Consider the following 22,967-nt stretch of genomic DNA (forward strand, 5'->3'; position numbering starts at 1 on the left):
GGTTCCTCCTTTCACGGGCCATCTCCGTTGTTGAGGGGTGTCCACCAATAATTTTAAAGTCATTAGTCTCTATTAGGCCGTGGTTCTGGAAACTTCCATCAGGATGACGGTTGATCGCCCGGACTCTTCGTGGCCGACCCCTCCGTATTGCTCCCCATTAATATGCTTAGAACAAACAGCTTCAAGGTACAATATGCTAAATCATCATTGCGTTGTGGTTAATCAGTTTGCAGCTTACAGAACTTGTGGTTAGGCATTGCCTAACACTCTAACTTGTGATTCCAACAAAGCAGTTAACACAATATAATGACTTCGTTAACTCTTTCTTATTTGAACAGCAAATTTCTTTAGATCACTTATAACACTGCTCCTCGCAGGTAGGATTTGGGTCTGGGGGTCTCAGTTTTGGTGTGGGGGGGCCTCAGTTTGGGTCTGAGGGGTCTCTGGGGTGTCAGCTTGGGTCAGGGGGTCTCAGGCTTTGGGTCTGGGGGTCTCAGGGGTCCCAAGGCCTCAGTTTGGGTCTGGGGGCCTTGGGTCTGGGGGTCTTAGTTTGGGTCTGGGGATCTCAGCTTTTGGGTCTGGGGGGCTCAGGATTTGGGTCTGGGGGTCTCAGTTTGGCTCTGGGGATCTCAGGTTTTGGGTCTGGGGGGCTCAGGTTTTGGGTCTGGGGGTCTCAGTTTGGGTCTGGGGATCTCAGGTTTTGGGTCTGGGGGGCTCAGGTTTTGGGTCTGGGGGTCTCAGTTTGGCTCTGGGGATCTCAGGTTTTGGGTCTGGGGGTCTCAGTTTGGGTCAGGGAGGCTTAGGGTTTGGGTCTAGGGGGCTCAGTTTGGGTCAGGGGGGCTCAGTTTGGGTCCGAGGGGCTCAGGATTTGGATCTGGGGATCTCAGGGATCCCAAGGTCTCCATTTGGGTTTGGGGGTCTCAGGGTTTGGGTCTGGGGGGTCTCAGGGGGTCTCAGCATCAGGTTTTGTCCCCCACACCTGTGTCAAAATGTCCCCCGCCCCCCCCCCCAACCAGTATTTCCTGTTCCCAAACTGGGACAGGGAACCGAAACTGGGAGGGGGAAGGGGGGGAACTGGGAGGGGCTGGGGGGGGCCCAATGACCTTCAGATGGGTCTGGGGGACCCCCAAAGACCCCTCACTGTTCTGGGAACTCCCAAAGACCCCCCCCAGAAGGGACAGGGACCCCCAGTGACCCCCTCAGGGTCAGTCGCCCTCCATGGGGGTTGGGGGGCACTGGTGACCTCCCCTAACCCCCCCTCTGTCCCCGCAGGCTCCCAGTGCTCCCAGACCCCCCCCGAAGGCTGCGCCCCGTGCATGACCCCTGGAGCCCCCCGAGACGCCGACCCCCGTGACCGTGACCACCGGGAGCCCCCCGAGCCCCTCCTGCTCCCCGGCCCCGCCCCGGGGGTGGCTCCGGGTGTGGGGGGGCCCCCCTCCCGCGAGGGGCCCGTGGGGACCCCCCTGACCCTCGAGTGCCACTTCCGAGGCCCCCCCGACACCGCCCTGACCTGGCTCCAGGCGTGTCCCCCCGGGCTCGGGGAGGTCCCCCGGAGCTGCCCCTGGCCCCAGGAGGTGGTGGCCACCCGGGGGGGCCGCCGGATGGAGCGGGCGGTGCAGGAAGGGGGGGGAAGCTCCACCCTGACCTTCCCCAAACTGTCCCACAACGACTCCGGGCTCTTCTTCTGCCGCGTGGAGTCCGGGGGGGAGACGGCCCAGAGCTGCGGCACCTTCGTCAGGGTCCTCGGTGAGTGGGGGACGTGGGGGGGTCTCACCCGGGTCACTCGGCCCCTCCCGGTGCCCCCAGCATGGTACCAGTATAGCCCAGTCCCTCCCAGTTTAACCCAGTCTGTTCCAGTCCCCTCCAAGGGTATCCCAGTGCCCCCCAGCCCTGCAGCACCTTCGGGAGGGTCCTGGGGGTCTCGGGGGGATCGAGGGGGCTGGGGGGTCTCATCTGAGTCACTGGTCTTTCCCAGTCCATCCTAGTCCCCTCCCAGTATAACCCAGTCCATCCCAGTCCCCTCCCAGTATAACCTAGTGCTACCACAAGCCCCCCCAGTCCATCCCAGTGCCCTGCAGTGCCCCCCAGTCCATCCCAGTTATTCCCAGTAACCCCTTTGAGCCCTTCTCAGTGCCCTCCAGTCCCACTCCAGTCTGTCCCAGTCACTCCCAGTATCTCTCTTGAGTCCCTCCCAGTGCCCTCCCAGCATAACCCAGTGCCCTCCAGTCCCTCCCAGTATAACCCAGTGCCCTCCCAGTATAGCCCAGGCCCTCCCAGTATACCCCAGTCCCTCCCAGTGTAACCCAGTCCCTCCCAGTGTAACCGAGTCCCTCCCAGTATACCCAGTCCCTCCCAGTATACCCAGTCCCTCCCAGTTACCCAGTCCCGTTCCCACAGAGCCGGTTCCCGCCCCGTTCCTGGCGCTGAGGGAGAGCACCAAGAACCGGATCCTGACGGCGCAGGGGGTGCTGCTGCTGCTCTGCTCGGCCGGGCCGGGGCTGCTGCTGCTGCTCAGGGTGGGACACTGGGACAAACTGGGACAGCTGGGGCAGGGGGACACCAACTGGGACACTGGGACACCAACTGGGACACTGGGACAACTGGGACAGGGGGACACCAACTGGGACACCCAACTGGGACACTGAGACACCAACTAGGACACTGGGACACCAACTGAGACACTGGGACAACTGGGACACCCAACTGGGACACTGGGACACCCAACTGGGACACTGGGACAACTGGGACAGGGGGACACCAACTGGGACACTGGGACCCTCAGTTCTGTCACTGGGACCCCCAATTGGACACTGGGACCCCCAGTTGGGACACTGGGGACACCAACTGGAACTTTGGGACCCCTAAATAGGACACTGGGGACACCAACTGGGACACTGGGGACACCTAATTAGGACATTGGGGACACCAACTTGGACACTGGGGACACCAGCTGGGACACTGGGGACACCAGGTGGGACATTGGGTCCCGTAAATGGGACACTGGGGACACCAATTGAGACATTGGGGACATTAATTGAGACCCTGGGGACACCAATTGCCCCCCGGGTCCCCCAAAATCCCCCCCTGGGTAACCTCAATCCTCCCCAACCCCCCAACCCCCCCCTGGTACCCCCAATTCCCCCCTGGATGCCCCAAAACCCCTTCAACACCCCCCGTACATCCCAGTTCCCCCCAAATCCCCCCCAGTTCCCCCCAACCTCCTCCTGCCATCCCCAAATCCCCCCAGTCCTCCCCAGAGACACCCAACCCCCCCTGGCCACCCCTAAATCCCCCTGGTGCCCCCAAAACCCCCCTGGCCACCCCTAAATCCCCCTGGTGCCCCCCAAAACCCCCCTGGCCACCCCAACCCCCTCCGGCCACCCCTAGTTTTCCCCTGTCACCCCTTAATTCCTCCTTGGTGCCTCCAAACCCCACCCGGCCACCCCAAAACCCCCCTGGAGCCCCCCCAAACACCCCCCGGCCACCCCAAAACCCCCCTATGCCCTCTTTTCCCCCCCTGGCCACCCCTAAATCCCCCCTGGTGCCCCCAGAAAACCCCCCCGGCCACCCCAAAACCCCCCTGTACTTCCAACCTCCCCGCCCCACCACCCCTAAATCTCCCCTGGTGCCCCTCAAAACCCCCCTGGCCACCCCAAAAATTCCCTGTGCCCCCTTTTTTCCCCCCTGGCCACCCCTAAACCCCCCCTGGCCACTCCAAACCCCCCCGTGCCCCCTGTTCCCCCCCCATAGAAGCGCTGGGCCAACGAGCAGCTGCTGCACCCCGAAAAAACCACATGCGAGGAGGAAAACCTCTACGAGGTGACGTCCTGGGGGCCCCCGCGCCCCAAAATCGTGCTGGGGGGGGGTCTATCACTCTCTAAACCCCCCCAAACCGACCCGAATCCCCCCCTTTCCTCGTTTTCAGGGGCTGAACCTGGACGAGTGTTCGATGTACGAGGACATTTCCCGGGGGGTCCAACCCACCTACCAGGACGTGGGGACCCTCCCCGGCGACTCCCAGCTGGAAAATCCCTGAGGGACCCCCCGAAAAAGGGGGGTGGGACCCCCCGGGAAGGGGTTTGGGACCCCCTGGCTCTGCTTGGCCCCCCCCAATACTCTGCTCTGGTGACACAAGGCCGTGCTGACCCCCCCCAAAATAAAACTGCTGTGGGTTCTGTGGGTTTTGGGGGGTTAGTTACTTGTAGTAATTAACGAGTGGTTAATTAATCAGCAAGGGGAGGCAGGTGAGAGCAGAGATGCCTCAGAGTCTGATGGGAAGGGGGGTCTTGTAGTGACCCCCATTTTTCCCCTATTATCCCCCATTTTCCTTCTTCATCCCCTATTTTCCCCATTTTCCCTCATTTCCCCCATTTTCCCTCATTATCCCCATTTTCCTCATTACCTCGTTTTCCCTCATTTCCCCCATTTTCCCCCCTTATCCCCTATTTTCCCTTATTTCCCCCATTCCCCCCATTATCCCCACTTTTCCTCTCAGACACCCATTTCCCCTCATTTTCAACCATTATCCCTTCTTTTCCCTCCATTATCCCATATTTTTCCCCATTGTTCCCCGTTTCCCCCATTATCCCACATTTCTCCCCTATTATTCCCCATTTTCCCTCATTATCTGACATTTTTCCCTATTATTCACCATTTTCCCCCATTATGCCCCATTATCCCACATTTCTTCTTCCTTATCCCCCATTTCCCCCTTACCATCCCCCATAATCTCCTATTTTTCCCCATTACCCCTCATTTTCCCCATTTTCCCCTCACTCTCCCCCATTACCCTCCCATTTCTCTCCCTTTCTTCCCCATTTCACCTCATTTTACCCCATTTCCCCCCATTATTTGCCCTCATTATCCCCCATTTCTACCCCATTATCCTCCATTTCTACCCCATTATCCTCCATTTCTACCCCATTATCCCCTATTTTTTCCCATTTTCCTCCGTTATCCTCCATTAACCCCTATTTCCCACAAATTCCCCCCATTCTCTCCCATTTCCCCCTCTCTCTCCTCCATTCCTCCATTTTCCCTCGTTTACCCCATTCTCCCCATTAATTCGCATTTTTGCCCATTTTCCCTTATTTACCCCATTCTCCCCATTATCTCTCATTTTTGCCCATTTTCCCCCATTCCTCCCATTTCCCCTCATTCTCCCCCCACTTCCTTCCCATTTCCCCTCATTTTCCTTCCATGTTTCCCCATTTCCTCGCATATCCTTCTGTTTCCCCCTCACTGTCCCATTTTCCTCCATTTCCCCCCCATTATCCCCCATTTCCCTCCCATTATCTGAGGTGTTGTTCAAGGGACGAACCCCACTCAGACACGAACAAGTGCCAGAGCAGAATTACCGTTTATTCAAACTGCCGAGGTTTAAATACCACGCCTGAACATGTCCCATGACCTTCTAACCAATGACAATCGAGTATTGTCTGAGAACCCGGGAGACCACAACTCCCATGGTTCCTTGTTACAGTCTTCCTGCCACATCTCCCCCTTCTTTTTATTAACAAGTTGAGAAACAATACATTTTTAACATTCTTATTATAACCAATCTTATTTCTAATTATAAAAAATAGGGCCTATCGTCACAAGGCCTTTATTGAACTGTTTACAACTTTATTGGTTCGTGCAATATTCAAGCAATCTCAAATTACCCAGGGTTTGTAGGTGTGGATAACCTTTTATCTGAGGGTGACTTTGTGTAATGGCATCATTTTTATTTAAAAGGGAAATGTGTTGGGTTGTAGGTGTTGTGTCTGAGGTGGTGCTGTTTGAAGTAGTGTTTAAGACGTCTTGCTATAAAGTGTACTTGCGTTCACACACACATACATGCGTCCACTCAACTTTCTCATTCATACTCCGGTGGCCACCGTTTCATTCTCTCCTTACACATGCACTCTTTAACCCTTTATTGTGTTTGACTCATGGAGTTTTGGTTTTGTATTGGTTACTGTTTATGTGTTTCTTTTGGTTCTGTATTGGTTACTGTTTATATGTTTCTTTTGGTTCTGTTGTATCATTTATTGCTTGTGATTCTCCCTGTTTTAAAGAAATGTTAATGTAGATTTACACACATAGGGAACAGACCCATATCTCTTTTCCCCCTTTTTTTTTTTTCTTTCTGTGTGATGTGTTTACTATTGTTGGTCATGTTTCTTCTAATCCAAATCCTTCACTTATTTCTCCTGGTGGTTGTTCCTGTTGTGCTGGAGGGCTAATATAAGGCCTGACACATCTAGAAGGGACCCATTGTAATTTGGTACCCTTGGATACACAGGCATGTCCCCTTCCCCATGTTATGAGATCTACTGGTCCTGACCATTGCCCAGATATTAGATCTTTGATCATAACTGGTGGTTTGGAAGATGAAAGTATTTGAGTTTTATGTTGGCGTTCATACCTGCTATGGTCTGTATCATTACAGTTTAAGAAATTTAGAACATATGACGCTTTCCATAAGCGTTCCTGGGGGCTACATACCGACTCCCCTCTTTTTTGTCTTTGAAGCATTTCTTTTAGTGTATGGTGAGCTCTTTCTACAATCGCTTGTCCTGTGGGTGAATGCGGTATTCCTATGGAATGGAGTACCCCCCAATCTGTGAGAAATGTTTTGATTTTTTCAGAACAATAAGCAGGGCCATTGTCAGGTTTTATGGTTTTTGGAATTCCTAGGATTGCGAAACAACTGAGCCAGTGTCTGATAACGTCTTTGGCTTTTTCTCCTGTGTGTGCTGTTGCATTAATGTATCTGGAATGTGTGTCTACTGTAACATGGACATATTTTAGTTTACCGAATTCAGCTCTATGTGTAACGTCTGTCTGCAAGATTTCATTTGCTGTTATGCCCCTGGGATTAACCCCTTCCTTAGCTGGCATTGGGGTAATTCGCTGGCAGTCAGAGCATGACATAATTATGTCTCTGACCTGGTTTATTGTAATTTGGAATTGTCTCTTTAATGAACGTGCATTTTGGTGGAACAACTGGTGTGAAAGTGTCCTGGTTTGAGATAGTCCCAAAATCCAATTCCCTAGCTCCATTCCCCCTCCCACATCTCAACCTAATGTGAGATGGGTTTTTCCAGACAAAACACACCAGACTCAAAGTGGGGGAAAGGGAAATATATTACAATGACTGTACAAATAAATACCATATCACCTTATACACACGATCACAACTATCTCTACCATAACATATGTATTTACAATGATCAGATATCTTCTCCCCTCCAAATAAAAGTCCAGGAGGGAAAGAAGGACAGATCCCTTTCAGTCTCTGAACAGCAGGAGTATCTTCTAAGGCAGCAAGTTTCTTCTTCTCATGCATGCAGCAGCTGTGGCTGGCTTTCTGCCAGCACTCACGAGGGAGGTATCCAAGCTCCCTCGGCCCCCTTGACGCAGGCAAAGGGGTCTTCCGTGGGCTTCGTAACCCCAGACAAGGTCGTATCACCACGTCATATCACGAAGACACAGGGGGGTCTCCGTGACGGTCTGGTATCTCCAGGAGACTCAGTTCCTTGCAGGGCCTCTGTGCCCTGTCTCTCAGGCTGCCACCGTGGCAGCAGTGCAAGGGGGGGGAGCCAAGGTCAACTCCCCCCACATTCCTCTGGCCGTCCCGGTCCAGCTCCGGGACGCTTTTGAGCTTCTTAGCTCCTCTCTCTCTCTCCGGTGCTGCATGTCTAAAACTCTTCTCCTAAATAGGAGTCCATCTCCCTCTTTTCTCAGAGGGATCTCAAAGGAGTTTGGGGGGCTGGTACAGTCTTACCCCCAGAACTCTGTCTCTCAGGCTACTGGCTCTCTTTTTCCCGGCTCTCCTTCCAGGAGTCCTTTCTCTGGTGCTGCATGTTGCTTCTGCTGCTCCTTCAGTTCAGGTCCTTATCTCTTGTCTGGCTCTCTGCCACCGTTTCTCTGGTCAGTGCCGGCTGCTGCTCTGTGCCCATGGAGAAAACATCTCCCGGCATAACCACAGACACTTAGCCCAGCTTTATGCTGTTCCAGGTCCCCGCATGCCCCCACTGGGGGCTGGGGGCCAAAGCCCCCCTGTGGGGCTATGAGCCCCTTCCTCGTGGCTCTACAACATGACCACCTCTCCAACAACAACCCAAACTACAACTCATCTCTTCCGGTGAGCTTGTGGGATGTTGACATTTTTGCAGGAGCGCCCATTGGGCAGAACTTCAAAACTTCCAGGGGTTTCCACCCCTTGGGGTCTACCACTTTCCTTAGCCTCTGGGGGAAACAAGATCCAAACCACTACAGTTGCCATGGCAACTGATTGCAACAGTGGACCGTATGATGGTTGCCATGGAAACCAAGCACAGCAATGGGGATGTGTGATGGTTGCCATGGTAACCGACCATAGCAAAGGGAATGTATGATGGTTGCCCTGGTAACCAACTACAGCAATGGGAATGTGTGATGGGTACCATGGTAACTGACAATAGCACTGGGAATGTATGGCGGTTGCCATGGTAACCAACCGTAACAGTTGGAATGTATGATGGTTGCTATGGTAACTGACCATAGCAACAGGAATCTATGATGATTGCCTTGGTAACTGACCATAGCAACGGAACTTTATGATTCCCATGGTAACTGACTGTAGCAATGGGAATGTATGATGGTTGCCATGGTAACTGACTGTAGCAATGGGAATGTATGATGGTTTCCACGGTAACCGACCATAGCAATTGGATTGTATGCTGGTTGCCATAGTGACTGACCGTAGCAACGCGGCTGGATGCTGGTTACCATAGTAACTGATAGTAGCAATGGGACTGTATGATGGTTGCCAGGGTAACTGACTGTGGAAATGGCAATGTATGATGTTTGCTATGGTAACTGACAGTAGGAATGGGAATGTATGATGGTTGCCATGGTAACTAACTGTAGCAACGGCAATATATGCTGGTTGCCATTGGTAACTGACTGTACCTGCGGGAAGTATGATGGTTACCATGGTAACCGACTGTAGCAATGGGAATGTATGCTGGTTGCCATGGTAACTGCCCATAACAATGGAAATGTCTGATGTTTGCCATGGTAACTGACTGTAACAATGGAAATGTATGCTGGTTGAGCATACATCATGTGTGATGGTTGCCATGGTACCTGTGTGTAGCAATAGGACTGTATGATGTTTGTCATGATAACTGACCGTAGAAACGGGAATTTATGATGGTTACCATGGTAACCGACTGTACCAATGGCAATATATGATGGTTGCCGTGGTAACTTACCATGGCAATGAGAATGTATGCTGGTTACCATGGTAACCAACCATACCAGTGGGAAAGTATGATTGTTGCCACGGTACCTGACTGTAGGAATGGGAATGTCTGATGGTTGCCATGGTAACTGACCTACGCAATGGGAATGTATGGTAGTTGCTGTGGTAACTGACTGTGGCAATGAGAATATATGCTGTTTGCCATGGTGACTGACCATAGCTGTGGGAATGTATGATGGTTGCCATGGTAAATGACTGTATCAATGCGACTGTATGATGATTCCATGGTAACTCACCATAGCAATGGGAATGTATGGTGGTTGCCATGGTCACTGACCATAGCAATTGTAATGTATGCTGGTTGCCATGGTAACTGACTGTACCAGTGGGAAGTATTATGGTTGCCATGGTAACTGACCGTAGCAGTGGGAAGTATTATGGTTGCCATGGTAACTGACTGTAGCAATGGGAATGTATGATGGTTGCCATGGTAACCGACCATAGCAATTATAATGTATTAAGGTTGCCATGGTAACTGACCATGGCAATGAGAATGTATAATGGTTGCCATGGTAACTGACTATGGCAATGAGAATTTATTCTATTTGCCATGGTAAGTGACCATAGCAATGGGAATGCATGCTAGTTGTCATGGCAACTGTGATTTCCTTAGACTAGGAGCACGATATTTTCATCTGCAAAAACATCTGTGAGTGCCCAGAGATCACACAAGATGGGGTTTAAAGGTCTCAAGCACTTGACCACTAGAGAGGGGCTAAGGAGCTGCAGCCTCAATGGTGTGGAGACTGAGGACAGCACAGGACAGCCCTCAGAGGGCTTGAAGGGTGGATTTAGAGGTGATGAATCCTGTTCTCATAGTAGAAAAGAGCATGAGAAAGAAAGAACTAAAGCCAAGTGCAGCTGGGGAGGTCCCGAGTGGACATGAGGAAAAAGGAATTTCACTCCATGGAAAACACTGTTCTGGAACACGTCACCCAGGAGGAGTCTGGATGAGCCCAAGGCTTTGTGTGTGCAGGAAGAGCCAGGGAGGACGCAGAGATGTCAGTGCAGGAAGGTGCCAGCCAGGTGGGGCAGCCGGGGGGATGACGACAGCCTGCAGGGAAAGGGGCAGGGCATGGACACCGTAGGACAGCCTGGGCTGGAGAGGAGACAGGCATGGGGAGAAGCTGAAAGGCCCTGACAGAGCCACCTTCTGCAGGCCTTTGGCCAGGGCTGCTGTCTGTGCCCCTGATGCCAGGAGGAGGGGAGTGCCCCTTGCAGTCCTGGGGCCTCATGGCCTCCTTGTCCCTGCTCAGCAGCCTGGCAGGTGCCACCCCATGGTCCTGCCCTTGGCATTGCACATCCCACATCCCAGTGCCCCAGGAAGAGCCCTGAGGAATGAGGCAGGGACAGAATCTGCCTTCCCAAGGGCTGGTGGTAAGGCCTTGCCCCTTCAGGTTAATGAAACACATCCAGGTTTCCTCAGCATCAGAGCCACTTTTCCCTTGCTTGTCCATCCTTGTCATCACTGTCTGCACTTTTCTGCTCAACCTGGAACCCAGGGACACCTTCTCAGTTGTGTCCCTCAGTAGCACTACAAGACTCATTAGCACTACAAGAAACTTCAGTGTTTCAATCTCACTTTGACTTCTTGAGAAGTTGTTTGAACTTCCTCTCAGGGACTGAGTCTCATGTAAACAACATCAAACCCCCAGAGGGTCATGAAATGCCTGGGGCTGTTGCTGTGCTGCTGAGCTGGGCCGGGCTCCTGGCACACAGGGAGCTCCTGGCAAGCAAGAAGAGCTTCAAAGAGACAGCTCTGCTGGTGAGCAGCTCCTCTGCACAGCCCAGCAGGGCCGAGGGCACTGCCAGGCCAGCTCAGGGACACCAACAGGGCACAGACAGATCTTCAAGGGGCTCAGCACTGGCAGGAGGGCTGAGAGCTCCCTGCAGGAGGAATCTTGGCAGGGCTGCACATGGTGAGTCTGTGGCTGCAGGGCAGTGCAGGGGCAGCTCCTGGAGGCATCTCCTAAAGCTGACCCAGCCCCAGCTGATGGGATGGGTGAGCAGGGGCTGTTTTGGGGCACTTTGGATGAGCTGTGAAGCCGGGGGTGCAGGCAGGGGTGCCCAGGGCTGTGGGGCAGAGCAGGGTCCTGCAGCCCAGGGTGCTGTGCTGGGCAGGGACTCTGCTGCCTGCCAGGGGCAGCTCTCAGCCGGCCCGGGGAGCTGCTGCCAGGGCTGGGGCAGAAGGGCTGTGGGCAAGGAGCAAACCTGGCAGCTGAGGGAGGATCTTTTCCATGTCTTGGTGTTTGCAGGGTCAGACCTGCTCACAGCTCCAGACCACTACACCATATTGAATGGGGAATTTTTTGCAAAGCTCAGAAAAGACAGGGACTACAGGAAAGGAATTAGTCCTGAGGTGTGTTTCCTGCTTAGGCATTGTAGCATAGACATTGTTCTCTCAGTTCAGGAGGCTGCACTGAAATTCCAACTCTTTTACTCTCACAGATGAATATTTCAGGCAGTCTCAAAAATGAGCACAGGATCCTGGGCAGTGCTGAACCTTCCCTTGGGTGTGGGCACTCTCCTGTCCCAGCCCTTGGCTTCCCTGTGGGAGGGCTCCTGTCCTGCTCTGTCCAGCACAGCTGCACCTCTGGGCTGGCACAGGGGACACTTCACAGAGCTGACCTTGGAAACAACATTGTCCTGCTCTCATCACTGCATTGTAGATGTAGTTTTCAATATTTGTTTGTGTGAAATCAAAGTGAATGCAGTACAAGGTAAAGAGCATAGCAGATGGGAAACAGGCTAAAGGACTCTGCAGCTCTCCTGGCTCTGCTTTTAACCACAGAGACTTGAGCCCTTTTGTCTCTTGTCTTTTCTAAAGATTCTTCAAATTTTTAGCAATAAAAATGGGAATTTTTACTCCTAAAAAGAACACCCTGAAGATTTAATGGTGGAACATATCTAAAGAAGAATTATTCTAAAGAGAATAGAAACCTCTGTTCTGCAGACCACACTCTTGTGAGTAAGGGGGTCAGAAATGGAGCTTTTCTATTAAAGGTGGGTTACATCTGACATCCCTTGTGATCATCAGAGCTGTCACAAACCAGCTCCATGTCGCCACTGCAGCAGAGCAGAGCTGAGCCCTTGGCAGCACATGGGCAGAATTCTTGCTGTTCACACCACTCTGAACCAGCTAAAGGGAAATACAAATGGTTTGGGGGGATTACTATGAAAGATGGAGTATCTTTGCTGAGAGGCATATCTCCTAATTGTTCCCTGTCTTTTCCTTTTCTGAACAGACCCTGTCCTAAGGAACAGTAAATGTCCAACAGCAGCTCCATCCCCCAGTTCCTCCTCCTGGCATTCTCAGACAGGCGGGAGCTGCAGCTCCTGCACTTCTGGCTCTTCCTGACCATCTCCCTGGCTGCCCTCCTGGCCAACGGCCTCATCCTCAGCGCCGTAGCCTGTGACCACCACCTGCACACCCCCATGGGCTTCTTCCTGCTCAACCTCTCCCTCACAGACGTGGGCTGCATCTGCACCACTGTCCCCAAAGCCATGCACAATTCCCTCTGGGACACCACAACCATCTCCTACATGGGATGTGCTGCACAGCTCTTTTTCTTTCTATTCTTCATCTCAGCAGAGTATTTCCTCCTCACCATCATGTGCTACGACCGCTACATTGCCATCTGCAAACCCCTGCAGAGAAAGAAAAAAAGAAAAAGAGGATAAAAGAAAAAAGAAAGAAAAAAGAAAGAAAATAAAGAAAGAAAGAAAAAAGAGAAAATAAAGAAAGAGAAAAACAAAAAAAGCCCGATCCTCCCCCGCCGCAGGGACTACAACTCCCACAATGCCCCGCGCAGGCGGGGGGCGGGCAGGGGCCGTGGCCGCGCGCTGATTGGCTGCGGGGCGGGTCTGTAAATGCGGAGGGCGCGCGGAGCGAGCGCCATTTTGGCCTCGTGGTCGGGAGTGAGGAGGACTCGCCTGCGGCCGCTGCACTTCGCTGGGTGAGTTGGCGGGGGGGCGGCGAGAGCGGGGTCTGGGGATCCCCTCGGGGGCTGCGGGGAGCGCGGGTGTGGGTGGAAAGGCTGGAGGGCTCGGGAGGGTTTAGCGGGGGGTTCGGGGGTTCCCGGGGACGTTTTGAGGGGTCCCTGAAAGGACTCGGGGGGGAGGTTGAAGGTCCCTGAAGGGTTTTGGGGGGCTCTGATGTGGGTTTTGTTTTCTGAGAAGATTTGAGGTGTCCCAGGTGGGCTTTGGGGGTCGCTTGGGAGGTTTTGGGTTCCTGGGAGGCTTTGCGGGGACCTTCGAGGCAGTTTTGGGGTCTCTGGGAGGGTTTAAGGTGTCCCAGACGGTTTGGAGGGCCCGTGGGGGGGATTGAGGGTCCCTGAATGGGCTTGGGGAGTCTCAGGTGGGTTTTGTGGGTCACTGAGAGGGTTTAGAGTTTGCTGGGGAGGGATGAGGGGTCCTTGAGGAGGTTTCGATGGGTCCAGGGGGGAATTTCAGGGGTTTTGAGGGGATTTTACAGGGTCCCCTAAAGCCCAGCATTGGGTTTCAAGGGATCCTCCAACCCCCAGGGGAGGGGTCCTATGGATGCCCCCAAAAATCCGGGGTGGGAGATGTACCACATCCACGTAAGGGGATCCCAGTGACCTCCCAGTGACCCTCAGTACGGCCCAGTAACCCCCTCAGTGACCAGCCAGTGTGTCCCAGTGACCTCCCACTGCCCCCCAGTATGGCCCAGTGATCCTGCAGTGAGCACCCAGTAACCCCCAGTATGGCCCAGTAACCTCCCAGTGTCCCCCCGTGTGTCCTGGTATCCCCAGGTAACTCCCCAGTGCCCCCCAGTGTGCCCCAGTTCCCCCCCAGTCCCTCCCAGTGCCCTCTCAGAGGGCCCCTGAGAGCCTGGTGAGGGGGGGCACGGAGAAGGGGAAGCCTGGACAGTGGGGACCCCTGGGATCCCCTAGGACAACAAAGTGGAGAACCTGGAGAGGGGGAATTTCTGGGAATGCAGTATCCCGAAGGCGAGAATCAGAGGAGAAGGGAGCCTTGGGACCCCCAACACTCCCAGCATCTCTAGGTAGAACACCCAGCATCCTAGACAGGAGAGACTCTCTGAACCCTAAAGGGGGGAAACCAGAAAAGGGGAAATCTTAGGAGAATTTTTTTGGGCTCATCTTCATATTTTAGAGTATTTTTTAGGTGAATCTCAACTTTTTTCAGTTTAGGGGGGCAGGAGTCTTCTCACTCTTTCTTATAGGCGTTTGCCTGAATGTTGATGATTTGGGTTTTTCTGGGCTGAGTCTTGGTGTTTTGGAGGTTTTTATGGACACAGGATGCCCAGTGAGTTCTAGAGATGGACTTGGGCAGGAGGAACCCCCAAGCCAACACGCTCAGCCCTTGTTTTCCCCCCATCAGGATTTGTCCTTCCCAAAGCTTGGTCGGATGGAGGAGGAGGCTGCGAGGAAGAGGAAGATGCCTTGGGCCCCCCAGGCAGGTGAGGAGGAAGTCAGTGTCCCTTTGGGCGGGTGTTGTGCTGGCTCTGTCAGCCCAGCATGGCCCCGGCTGCAGGACAACCCCGCTGGCGCCGCCGTCCTGCCGGGGCCGGAGTTGGGGGGATGTCCTTGGCCTTCCCTGTGGGCCGGAGGCAAATCCCCTGCCTGTCCTTCTTGCTTCCTGCCCCAGGCCCCGAGCTGAGGAGGGAGAGCCCGGAGGACAAATCCCCCCGTGAGACCCTGGTGGGAGAGGCCGTTTTGAAAGGCTCCACGGCGCAGGAAGGCAGCGGGGAGGAAAAGGGCTGGAGATCCCCCCGCAGGAGGGGCTCCAAAGCCATCCCAGGGTGCTCTGAGGAGGAAAGAGTCAGCCTGTGCCGGGAAGGCAGACAGAGCTTCAGCGGGACCTCTGACGTGGTGGTCCCAAGGCAACCTCCCACTAGAAAGAAGCCCTTCAGGTGCTTGGAATGTGGGAAGAGCTTCAGGAACAGTTCCCACCTGCTCCGACACCAGCAGATCCACACAGGGGAACAGCCCTACATGTGTAGGGAATGTGGGAAGAGCTTCAGGGACAGCTCCACCCTCCACACCCACCAGTGCATCCACACTGGGGAACGGCCCTACAAGTGCTTGGAATGTGGGAAGAGGTTTCAGCGCAGCTCAACTCTCCTCAGGCATGAGCGGACGCACACGGATGAGAGGCCCTTCCGCTGCACCGACTGCGGGAAGGGCTTCAACCGGAACTCCACCCTCATCACCCATCGGCGCATCCACACCGGGGAGAGGCCCTACAAGTGTGGGGAGTGTGGGAAGAGCTTCCCCCACAGCTCTACCTTGACCAGACACCAACGGACCCACCGGTAAGAGAAGCCCTACCAGTGCCCCGACTGCGGGAAGAGCTTCAACCGCTGCTTCCATCCCCAATGAACCCCCTGATGGGGAGGCAACCCCTGGAGTCCAGTGACTGTCAGTCCATCCCTTTTGACCAGAAAGGGCCAGTCCCCTTTCCCAGGGGCAGGTTCTTCCAACAGAACCCTTCCTGGGGATGTGTGGAGATTCCTGCCTTGGCTGGGGACCCACTAAGGTCACTCCTTGAGTCTGAGAGCAGAGATCTCCCCACCAGTGTTGGTCTGGGGGAGTTCCATCCATCTCTAATTAATAATCATTGCTTTTCTGCCAGCTTGAGTAGAATTGCTTCAACAATTGCTTTAGTGTAGAGCACTATCCTATCTTGTCCTGTGCTCGTGGTTGTTTTAGTGTTTGTATTGTGCAGTAAATAATTCTGATGAAGATGTTTTGTGTGATCATTTGTAACTCTAAATAAATTCATTTCTATCAATAGATCTGATTTACCATCCTTTAACCTGGAGTACAAAATTGATTCAGTCACACCTCTGTAATTCCTTTAAACTGAAACTGTTGGCATAATCCAAGGCTGAGATTGGATCCAGCACCCCACAGGAAGCTGGGAGCACAGGGAGGCCACCCCCCTTTCCCAACCCCTCTGTGCCCAAAGACCCCCATGAGACCATCCGGCCCACCAGACCACCCCCCCTTTTCCACCCTTCTCCCTGTTCCTTCCATATTCCCATTGTCCCCTCAATCCCCCATTTCCCCCCTGAACAGTTTTGGGGTCCCAACCCCCACTGTTTACCCTCTCTCCTGTGGGCACTGAAGGAGAAAATGAGGCTGCACACACAGAGTTCCATTTCAGGACTTGTCCACCCGTCTTTCCGGCGTCCCCCTTTCATTGGGGTTCCTTTGGAAACAGCGCCTGGGCTTTGTCTTTTAGTCCACTGGAATTCCCAGCATGGCCCCAAAGCAGTGCCCTGATCCCACACATTCCCCTCCCCTCATGTGCTGGCTGTGTTCAGCCACCAGGGAAAAACACAGGCTGCCATGCAGAGCGTTCCAAGTGGTTTCCACTTTGGCAAACAGCACTCTCTGGATGGAAAACACCAGTCAGGGCCAAAACACTCCTTCTGGATCCTGATCAACTGAATGCAGCTGCTGCTGCCTTAACTTGTTCCCACAGAAATTCTCAGGGTTCTTTTGGTTCCAGGAGGCCCCACGTGTCACAATGGCCCCTTGATTCCATGAGCCTCCCCAGTCTCCAAAGGTTTCTTTACTTCCATGAGGCCCTGCAGTCCCAAAATGCCCTTTGGATTCTCGGACATTTCCCATTGTCCCAGGGTCCCTTGTGCTTCAGAAGGAGCTGCAGTGGGACAGTGGCCCCTTGGTTCCGTGAGCTCTGCAGTGTTCCAGGAATCCTTGGGTTCCAGGAGAGCCTGCAGTTTCACCAGGAGCACTTGAATGCAGGAGGTTCTGCAGGGTCCCAATGGCCCCTGGATTCTGGGAGGTTCAGAAATATCTCCGGGCTGAGATAAATGGGATTGTTGAGGCTGGAGAAGAGAAGGCTCTGGGGTGATCTAATTGTGGCCTTCCACTGCCTGAAGGGAGCCAATGAGAAAGAGGGAGAGAGACTTTGGACAAGGGCCTGGAGTGACAGGACAAAAGGCAGTGGCTTCACGTGGATGGAGGGAAGGGTTGGAGGAGATAGTAGAAAGGTATTCTTGACCATGAGGGTGCTGAGATGCTCCTGAAGGCCCCTCCCAAGCCAAAGCATTCCATGATTGTGGGACTGGTGGGTGAGGTGGTGGTCGGAGCCGTCTGGGGCACAGGGACCCAAAATGAGGGAGTTTTCCATTGTGGGGGAAGGAAGGAGGGGGCAGCAGAACTGACCCCTTGGACACCTGGCAGGCAGGCTTTGGAGTTCCCAGGAGAATGATGGATGGAGTCCCTTAGGAGTCGGTCCTGAAGAACAAAAGAGTCCAGGAAGGCTGGAGGTACTTTAAGAAGGAAATCTTAAAGCTCTGGGAGCTGTGCCCAGGTGCCCTAAGACAACTGGGCGATCAGGCCCAGCCAGTGTGGGGTTGGGAAAGGCAGGTCCTGCCTGACCAACCTCATCTCCTTCTCTGACAAAGGACCCGCTCAGCAGCTGAGGGAAAGGCTGGGGATGTGTCTCTGTGGAATTCCAGAAAGCCTTTGGCACCATCTCCCCCAGCATCTCCTGCACAAACTGGCTGCTCATGGCTTGCCCAGGGAACTGTTTGCTGGGTGACAAAGTGTCTGATGGCCCAGGGAGTGGTGGGGAATGGAAGGAAATTCAGGTGGGGCCGGTCAGTAGTGGGGTTCCCAAGGGCTCAGGGTTGGGGCTGCTCCTGTTTCACATCATTGTGGATGATCTGGGCCAGGGGATCGAGTGTCCCCTCAGGAAAGTCATGGACAACACCATGTTGGGTGTGAGTGTGGATGTGCTGGAGGGCAGGAAGGCTCTGCAGAGGGATCTGGACAGGCTGGATCAATAAGGTCAAGTGTCGGGGCCTACACTTGGGTCCCAAAAACACCCTGGAACACTCCAGGCTGGGGGAAGGGGCTGGAGAGCTGCTCAGCAGGAAGGGACTTGGGGGTGCTGCTTGACAGGGGCTGGATATGAGGCAGAGTGTGCCCAGGGGGGCAAGAAGGCCAAGGGCACCGTGGCCTTTGTGGAGAAGAGTGTGGCCAGCAGGAGCAGAGAACTGATTGCCCCTCTGTGCTGGGCACTGGGGAGGCCCCACCTGGAGTGCTGTGTCCAGTTCTGGCCCCTCAGTGCCAAAAGGCCCTTGAGGGGCTGGAGCGTGTCCAGAGAAGGGAACGGAGCTGGGGAAGGCTCTGGAAAACATGTCTGCTGAGGGACGGCTGAGGGAACTGGGCTGGTTGAGTCTGGAGAAGGGGAGGCTCAGGGGGGACCTCATTGCTCTCTGCAATGACCTGAAAGGAGGTTTTAGTGGGTGTGGGGATCGGTCTCTTCTGCAAAGTCTTTAGTGACAGGAAGAGAGGAAACGGCCTTAAGGTGCATCTGGTGAGGCTTAGATTAGATATTCAAAACCCCTTTTTCCCCTGAGAGAGTGTTCAGGCATTGGAACAAGTAGCCCGGGGAGGTGGTGGAGTCTCTGGAAGTGTTCAGGTGTGTGGTGGGTTGACTTTGGCTGGACACCAGGTGCCCTCCCAGCTGCTCTATTACTCCCCTTCTCAGTAGGACAGGGGAGGGAGTAACGTGGGAAAAAAAACAACTGGTGGGTTGGGATAAGACAGTTTATTTAAAGCAAAAGACAGCAGGGTTTGTTCTCTGCTTCCCATGAGCAGCCATGGTCGGCCACTCCCCAGGAGCAGGGCTTGGGTCCGCGGGACGGTTCCTCAGCAGGCAGCCATCAGACAATGAATGCCCCCCTCCTGCTCCGGCCTCAGCTTTTAGAGCTGAGCTGACCTCCCATGGGCTGCAATGTCCCTTGCGTCAGTTGGGCTCAGCTGGCCTACTTGGGTCCCCTGCCAGGCTCTTGCCCTCAGCTAAGGAAGGAATGTCCCAGTGTTGGTGCTGTGCTCAGCAGTGGCCCAAACACTGGGGTGTTCTCAGCACCCTTCCAGCTGCCAATGCCAAGCCCAGCCCTGGGAGGGCTGCTGTGGGGAACTGAACTGCAGCTCAGCCAGACCCAACCCAAATATCTATGGCACATATTCTATAGAATCCATCCTTAGGTGTTGTATGAGAGATCTGTAAGATATTACAAATAATAAGCAATAATAAGGCAAGTGTCCTCCTTAGGGACACACACACAGTCCCCCAAATGCCTGCCTGGGTTTGTTCCCTGGGGGTCTCTGCAGCAGCAAGCACAGCCCCACACTGACTGCTCTGGGCTGTGCAGGCATTTGTGGTTCTGCCTGTCTCACACACACCCCCAACCTTGGGATGGATCTGGATGTCACTGGATGTGATGTCACAGGGGAGCTGTGATGCCATATAATGGATGTGATGTCATATGATGGATGTGACGTCATAGGGAGATGTGATGTCACAGGAAGATGTTATGTTGCAGGGGAGCTGTGATGTTGCAGGAGAGCTGTGCTATCACAGGGAGGATGTAATTTCACAGGGATGATATAATATCACAGGATAGATGTGATGTCATATGATGGATGTGATGTCATAGAGAAGCACTGATGTCACAGGAAGGATGTGATGCCACAGGGAGCTGTGATGTCACATGGGAAGTGTGATGTCACAGAAAAGGTATGATATATGATTGATGTTACGCCATACGGGAGATATGATGTCACAGGGGAGGTGTGATGTCACAGGCAAGCATGGGATGTCACAGGGATGATATGAGATCACAGGAGAGATGTGACGTCACAGGGAAGATGTGATGTCACGGGGCAACTGTGATGTCATGGGGAGGTGACGATGGCCAAGAATGCACTCAGATAGCAGGGAAAGCACACGGCTACTTTATTGCTCTCAAATGCTCCATTTATACTCTTTGTATACTATCATACTATCATACAACATAATTGATTAAAAGTCTCAAACTTAAAACACTGTACATACTTTCATTGGTGACACAGAAGACACTGTACATACTTTCATTGGTGACACTAAACACATTCGGATTTGTGACCTTTGGTCTCGACTGCATTACGTTTGTTCTGTCCAGCATTGCAATAAATATTTCCTTAGAGTTGTTTACATTCCTCTGCAACTTCAGAGCTGCAACTGCTCAAATTCAAGGCCTACCATCCAGTTGTTTCCCACAGGGAGGTGTGATGTCATAGGGGAGATGTGATGCCACAGGGACGATGTGATGTCACAGGAGGACATGACGACACAGGGATGATATGATATCACGGGAGAGGTGTGATGTCATATGATGGATGTGACACCATAGGGCAGGTGTGATGTCACAGTGGAGGTGTGATGTCACAGGGGAGCTGTGATGTAGCTCTGCAGAGCCCTGACAGTGCCACTGCAATCCCAAGCTGCACTGCCCGGGTCAACACTCAGCACAGCCAAGGCCACAACCCTTCCTGAAAGGTGTCCCTTCTGGGCAGGGCCAGGGGAACAAACCTCTCCATCTGTCCCTGCACATGTTGTGTCCAATTCTCAGCCCCTACTTAGGGACAAAGTCAGGCTACATTGTGTCTTTAACTTGGCATTTCCTTCACTCTTTTGTGCTTCCAACACACACACACACCAGTCTGGGCAGAGTCTGGCCCCCCAGAGAACACAAGATCTGACTAGTTGTGGCTCCTGCTGCAGTGGTTGCAACTTGAACCACAATCTGTGCCAGGAGCAGAGAGGTCCCTCCCCACAGAAACTTCTTGGCAATGGAGTTATTAAGAAAATGGGACAGGCTGTGGGGATCACTTGCAGGGCACAGCCAGGGACGTGTCTTGACCAGCCTCCTGTTTAACAGGACCAGCTTTTTCAGCCTCTTTGCTCTCTGTTTTCTCGTGCTTATTCCTCCAGTGAGCATTGTGATCCTACCCTTGCTTTGGTTCTTTCCTAGACATCTCATGACAAGTCTTGCCCAGTCCCTAAACATCCTTTCTGGCTGCCCATCACAAGTCTCAGACCCCGAGGCCAAATCCTCCATCCTCAGCTGCAGGGTCACCCTGAGAGGTTCTGCCATTGACCCACTTGATTAAAGTTTCATACAGATACCTTGGAATTAATTTTTTACATTTTGGGCTTAGAATAGCTTCTTCAAAACATGGTAATTCATGTCCTCAACATGGAAATTCTTTGGAGTAGGAGTTTGGGATATTAGACTCAAAGAATCACAGAATGATTTGGCTTGGAAGGGATACAAAAAAACTCATGTGGTCCAAACTCCTGGACAGGGAGAGTGACATCTTCACTATTTGAGGCTGCTCAAAGTTCCTGACCTTGAACAAATCCAGGGATGGGACATCCACTTCTCTGAGACCCTGCTGCAGTTCTTGCCATCCCCTTTGGTAAATATTATGAATATGGTAAATAATTATGAAACTCCCTTATTTCAGTTTAAATCCATTGCCCTGTGTTCTGCAAATAGGCCTTGATAAAACATATCACTGTGACTATCTTAGACTATGAGCACCATGTGTTCATCTGCAAACACTGTGGAGATTGCTCAAAAATGTCCCCCCAAAAAGTTTGTCCTCTTTTTTCTTAGAAGCCTCTTTGGTGGTGCATCCCCCCATTGTCCTCAGGCCTGGTCGATGATCTCAGGAGCTCCTGACAAGCCTTGACCAAACCAGCTGAGCAATGAAGAGTCCCTGGACTGTCCCAGGGGTGTGGGGAAGTGTCCCTGGACTGGACCAGGTGCTCCTGGATGATAAAGGTGGGAACAATCCAGAGTGGAACATCTGGGGAACACAGGATAATCAGTCATCCCATGAAAGCCTTGGAATATTCCCTGCCTGAATTGTAGCCCAAATGGAACAGATTGGATAGAATTCCCAAATATTTGGGAAACTCCAGTCATTCCTGACACCAGGATGGAAATTCAGCAGATCACTAAAGCCAGTCACCTTGGGAGCCCACAACCAGCGGGGTTGAGGGAGGCCCTGGCAGCTCCCCAGCACCTCCCTCTCAGTGGGACACCTCTGGCAGCCTCTCCCAGCTCGGGAACCCTCCAGTTTGCAACACTCCAAAGACCCTCCCTGATGCCCAGGACAATTCTGATCCCCCTCAACAAACACTCCTCCAGCTGGGACCCTTGTCTGGTGGGAAACACAAAGGGATTTGGGGGAGTGTTTCCCTGACAACAAGGAGAATTTTGGAGAGGTACCTTTCCACACCCAGCTCTTGATGTGTCCGCACATCTCTGCCTGGGTGTGGGTGTGAATTGACTGTGGTGTGAAGGTTGTTGTGAATCTATAATTCAGTCACTGTTAAAATTGTAACAAATGCTATTGAATCACTTGATAACTGTTCAGTTGGTCAGTGTCTTTGTATCCAAATCCTTTGTGGCCTGACCCTCTTGTATCCCAAGGCTCTGTGTAAATGATTCCCTTTCATCAAAAAAAATTAATTTTTCGTGACTTCCACTTTAAAATCTTCCTCCTTAGTTAAACTACAAAACAACTCTAATTAACTGTAGAAAACGTGAAGACTTGAAGAAAAATAAATGAAGGGAAATAATTTGTTTTTCAGTGTTTTAATGGGTCCCACAGTGTGTTTGGAGTTGCATCAGCTGTCAGTCCTAGATGGGCCATGTCAGAACTGGTGAGGTTGGGGGGTGAGGAGCAAGATTGATCAGACAGGGTCACTGTGGATCTCCTGAGAAGACACTCAGCATCAAGATCACTTGGAGAACACTTCTATCACCTCTTCTATGAACTAAAAAACATCCATAATTGAATTAAAACAAAAA

General features: G+C 52.9%; 1 protein-coding gene and 1 pseudogene across 1 annotated transcript; both read left to right on the forward strand.

Annotated features, from left to right (window-relative positions):
• LOC127474815 (zinc finger protein 208-like) overlaps nt 1–15,805 on the forward strand; it is a 1,262,639-nt pseudogene extending 1,246,834 nt beyond the window's left edge.
• On the forward strand, nt 362–4,164 carry LOC127474919 (B-cell antigen receptor complex-associated protein alpha chain-like). Its single transcript, XM_051796248.1, has 5 exons — nt 362–377; nt 1,273–1,746; nt 2,398–2,516; nt 3,751–3,819; nt 3,926–4,164. Exons 2-5 carry the CDS (start codon nt 1,317–1,319, stop codon nt 4,034–4,036), a joined length of 729 nt encoding a protein of 242 aa, XP_051652208.1. The 5' UTR covers nt 362–377; nt 1,273–1,316; the 3' UTR covers nt 4,037–4,164.
• Nucleotides 15,806–22,967: the final 7,162 nt, after the last annotated feature.

Source organism: Manacus candei, unplaced genomic scaffold (assembly GCF_025592945.1).
Source record: "Manacus candei isolate 608988 ecotype Guabito, Panama unplaced genomic scaffold, ASM2559294v1 h1tg000045l, whole genome shotgun sequence".
Taxonomy (NCBI): Eukaryota; Metazoa; Chordata; class Aves; order Passeriformes; family Pipridae; genus Manacus; species Manacus candei.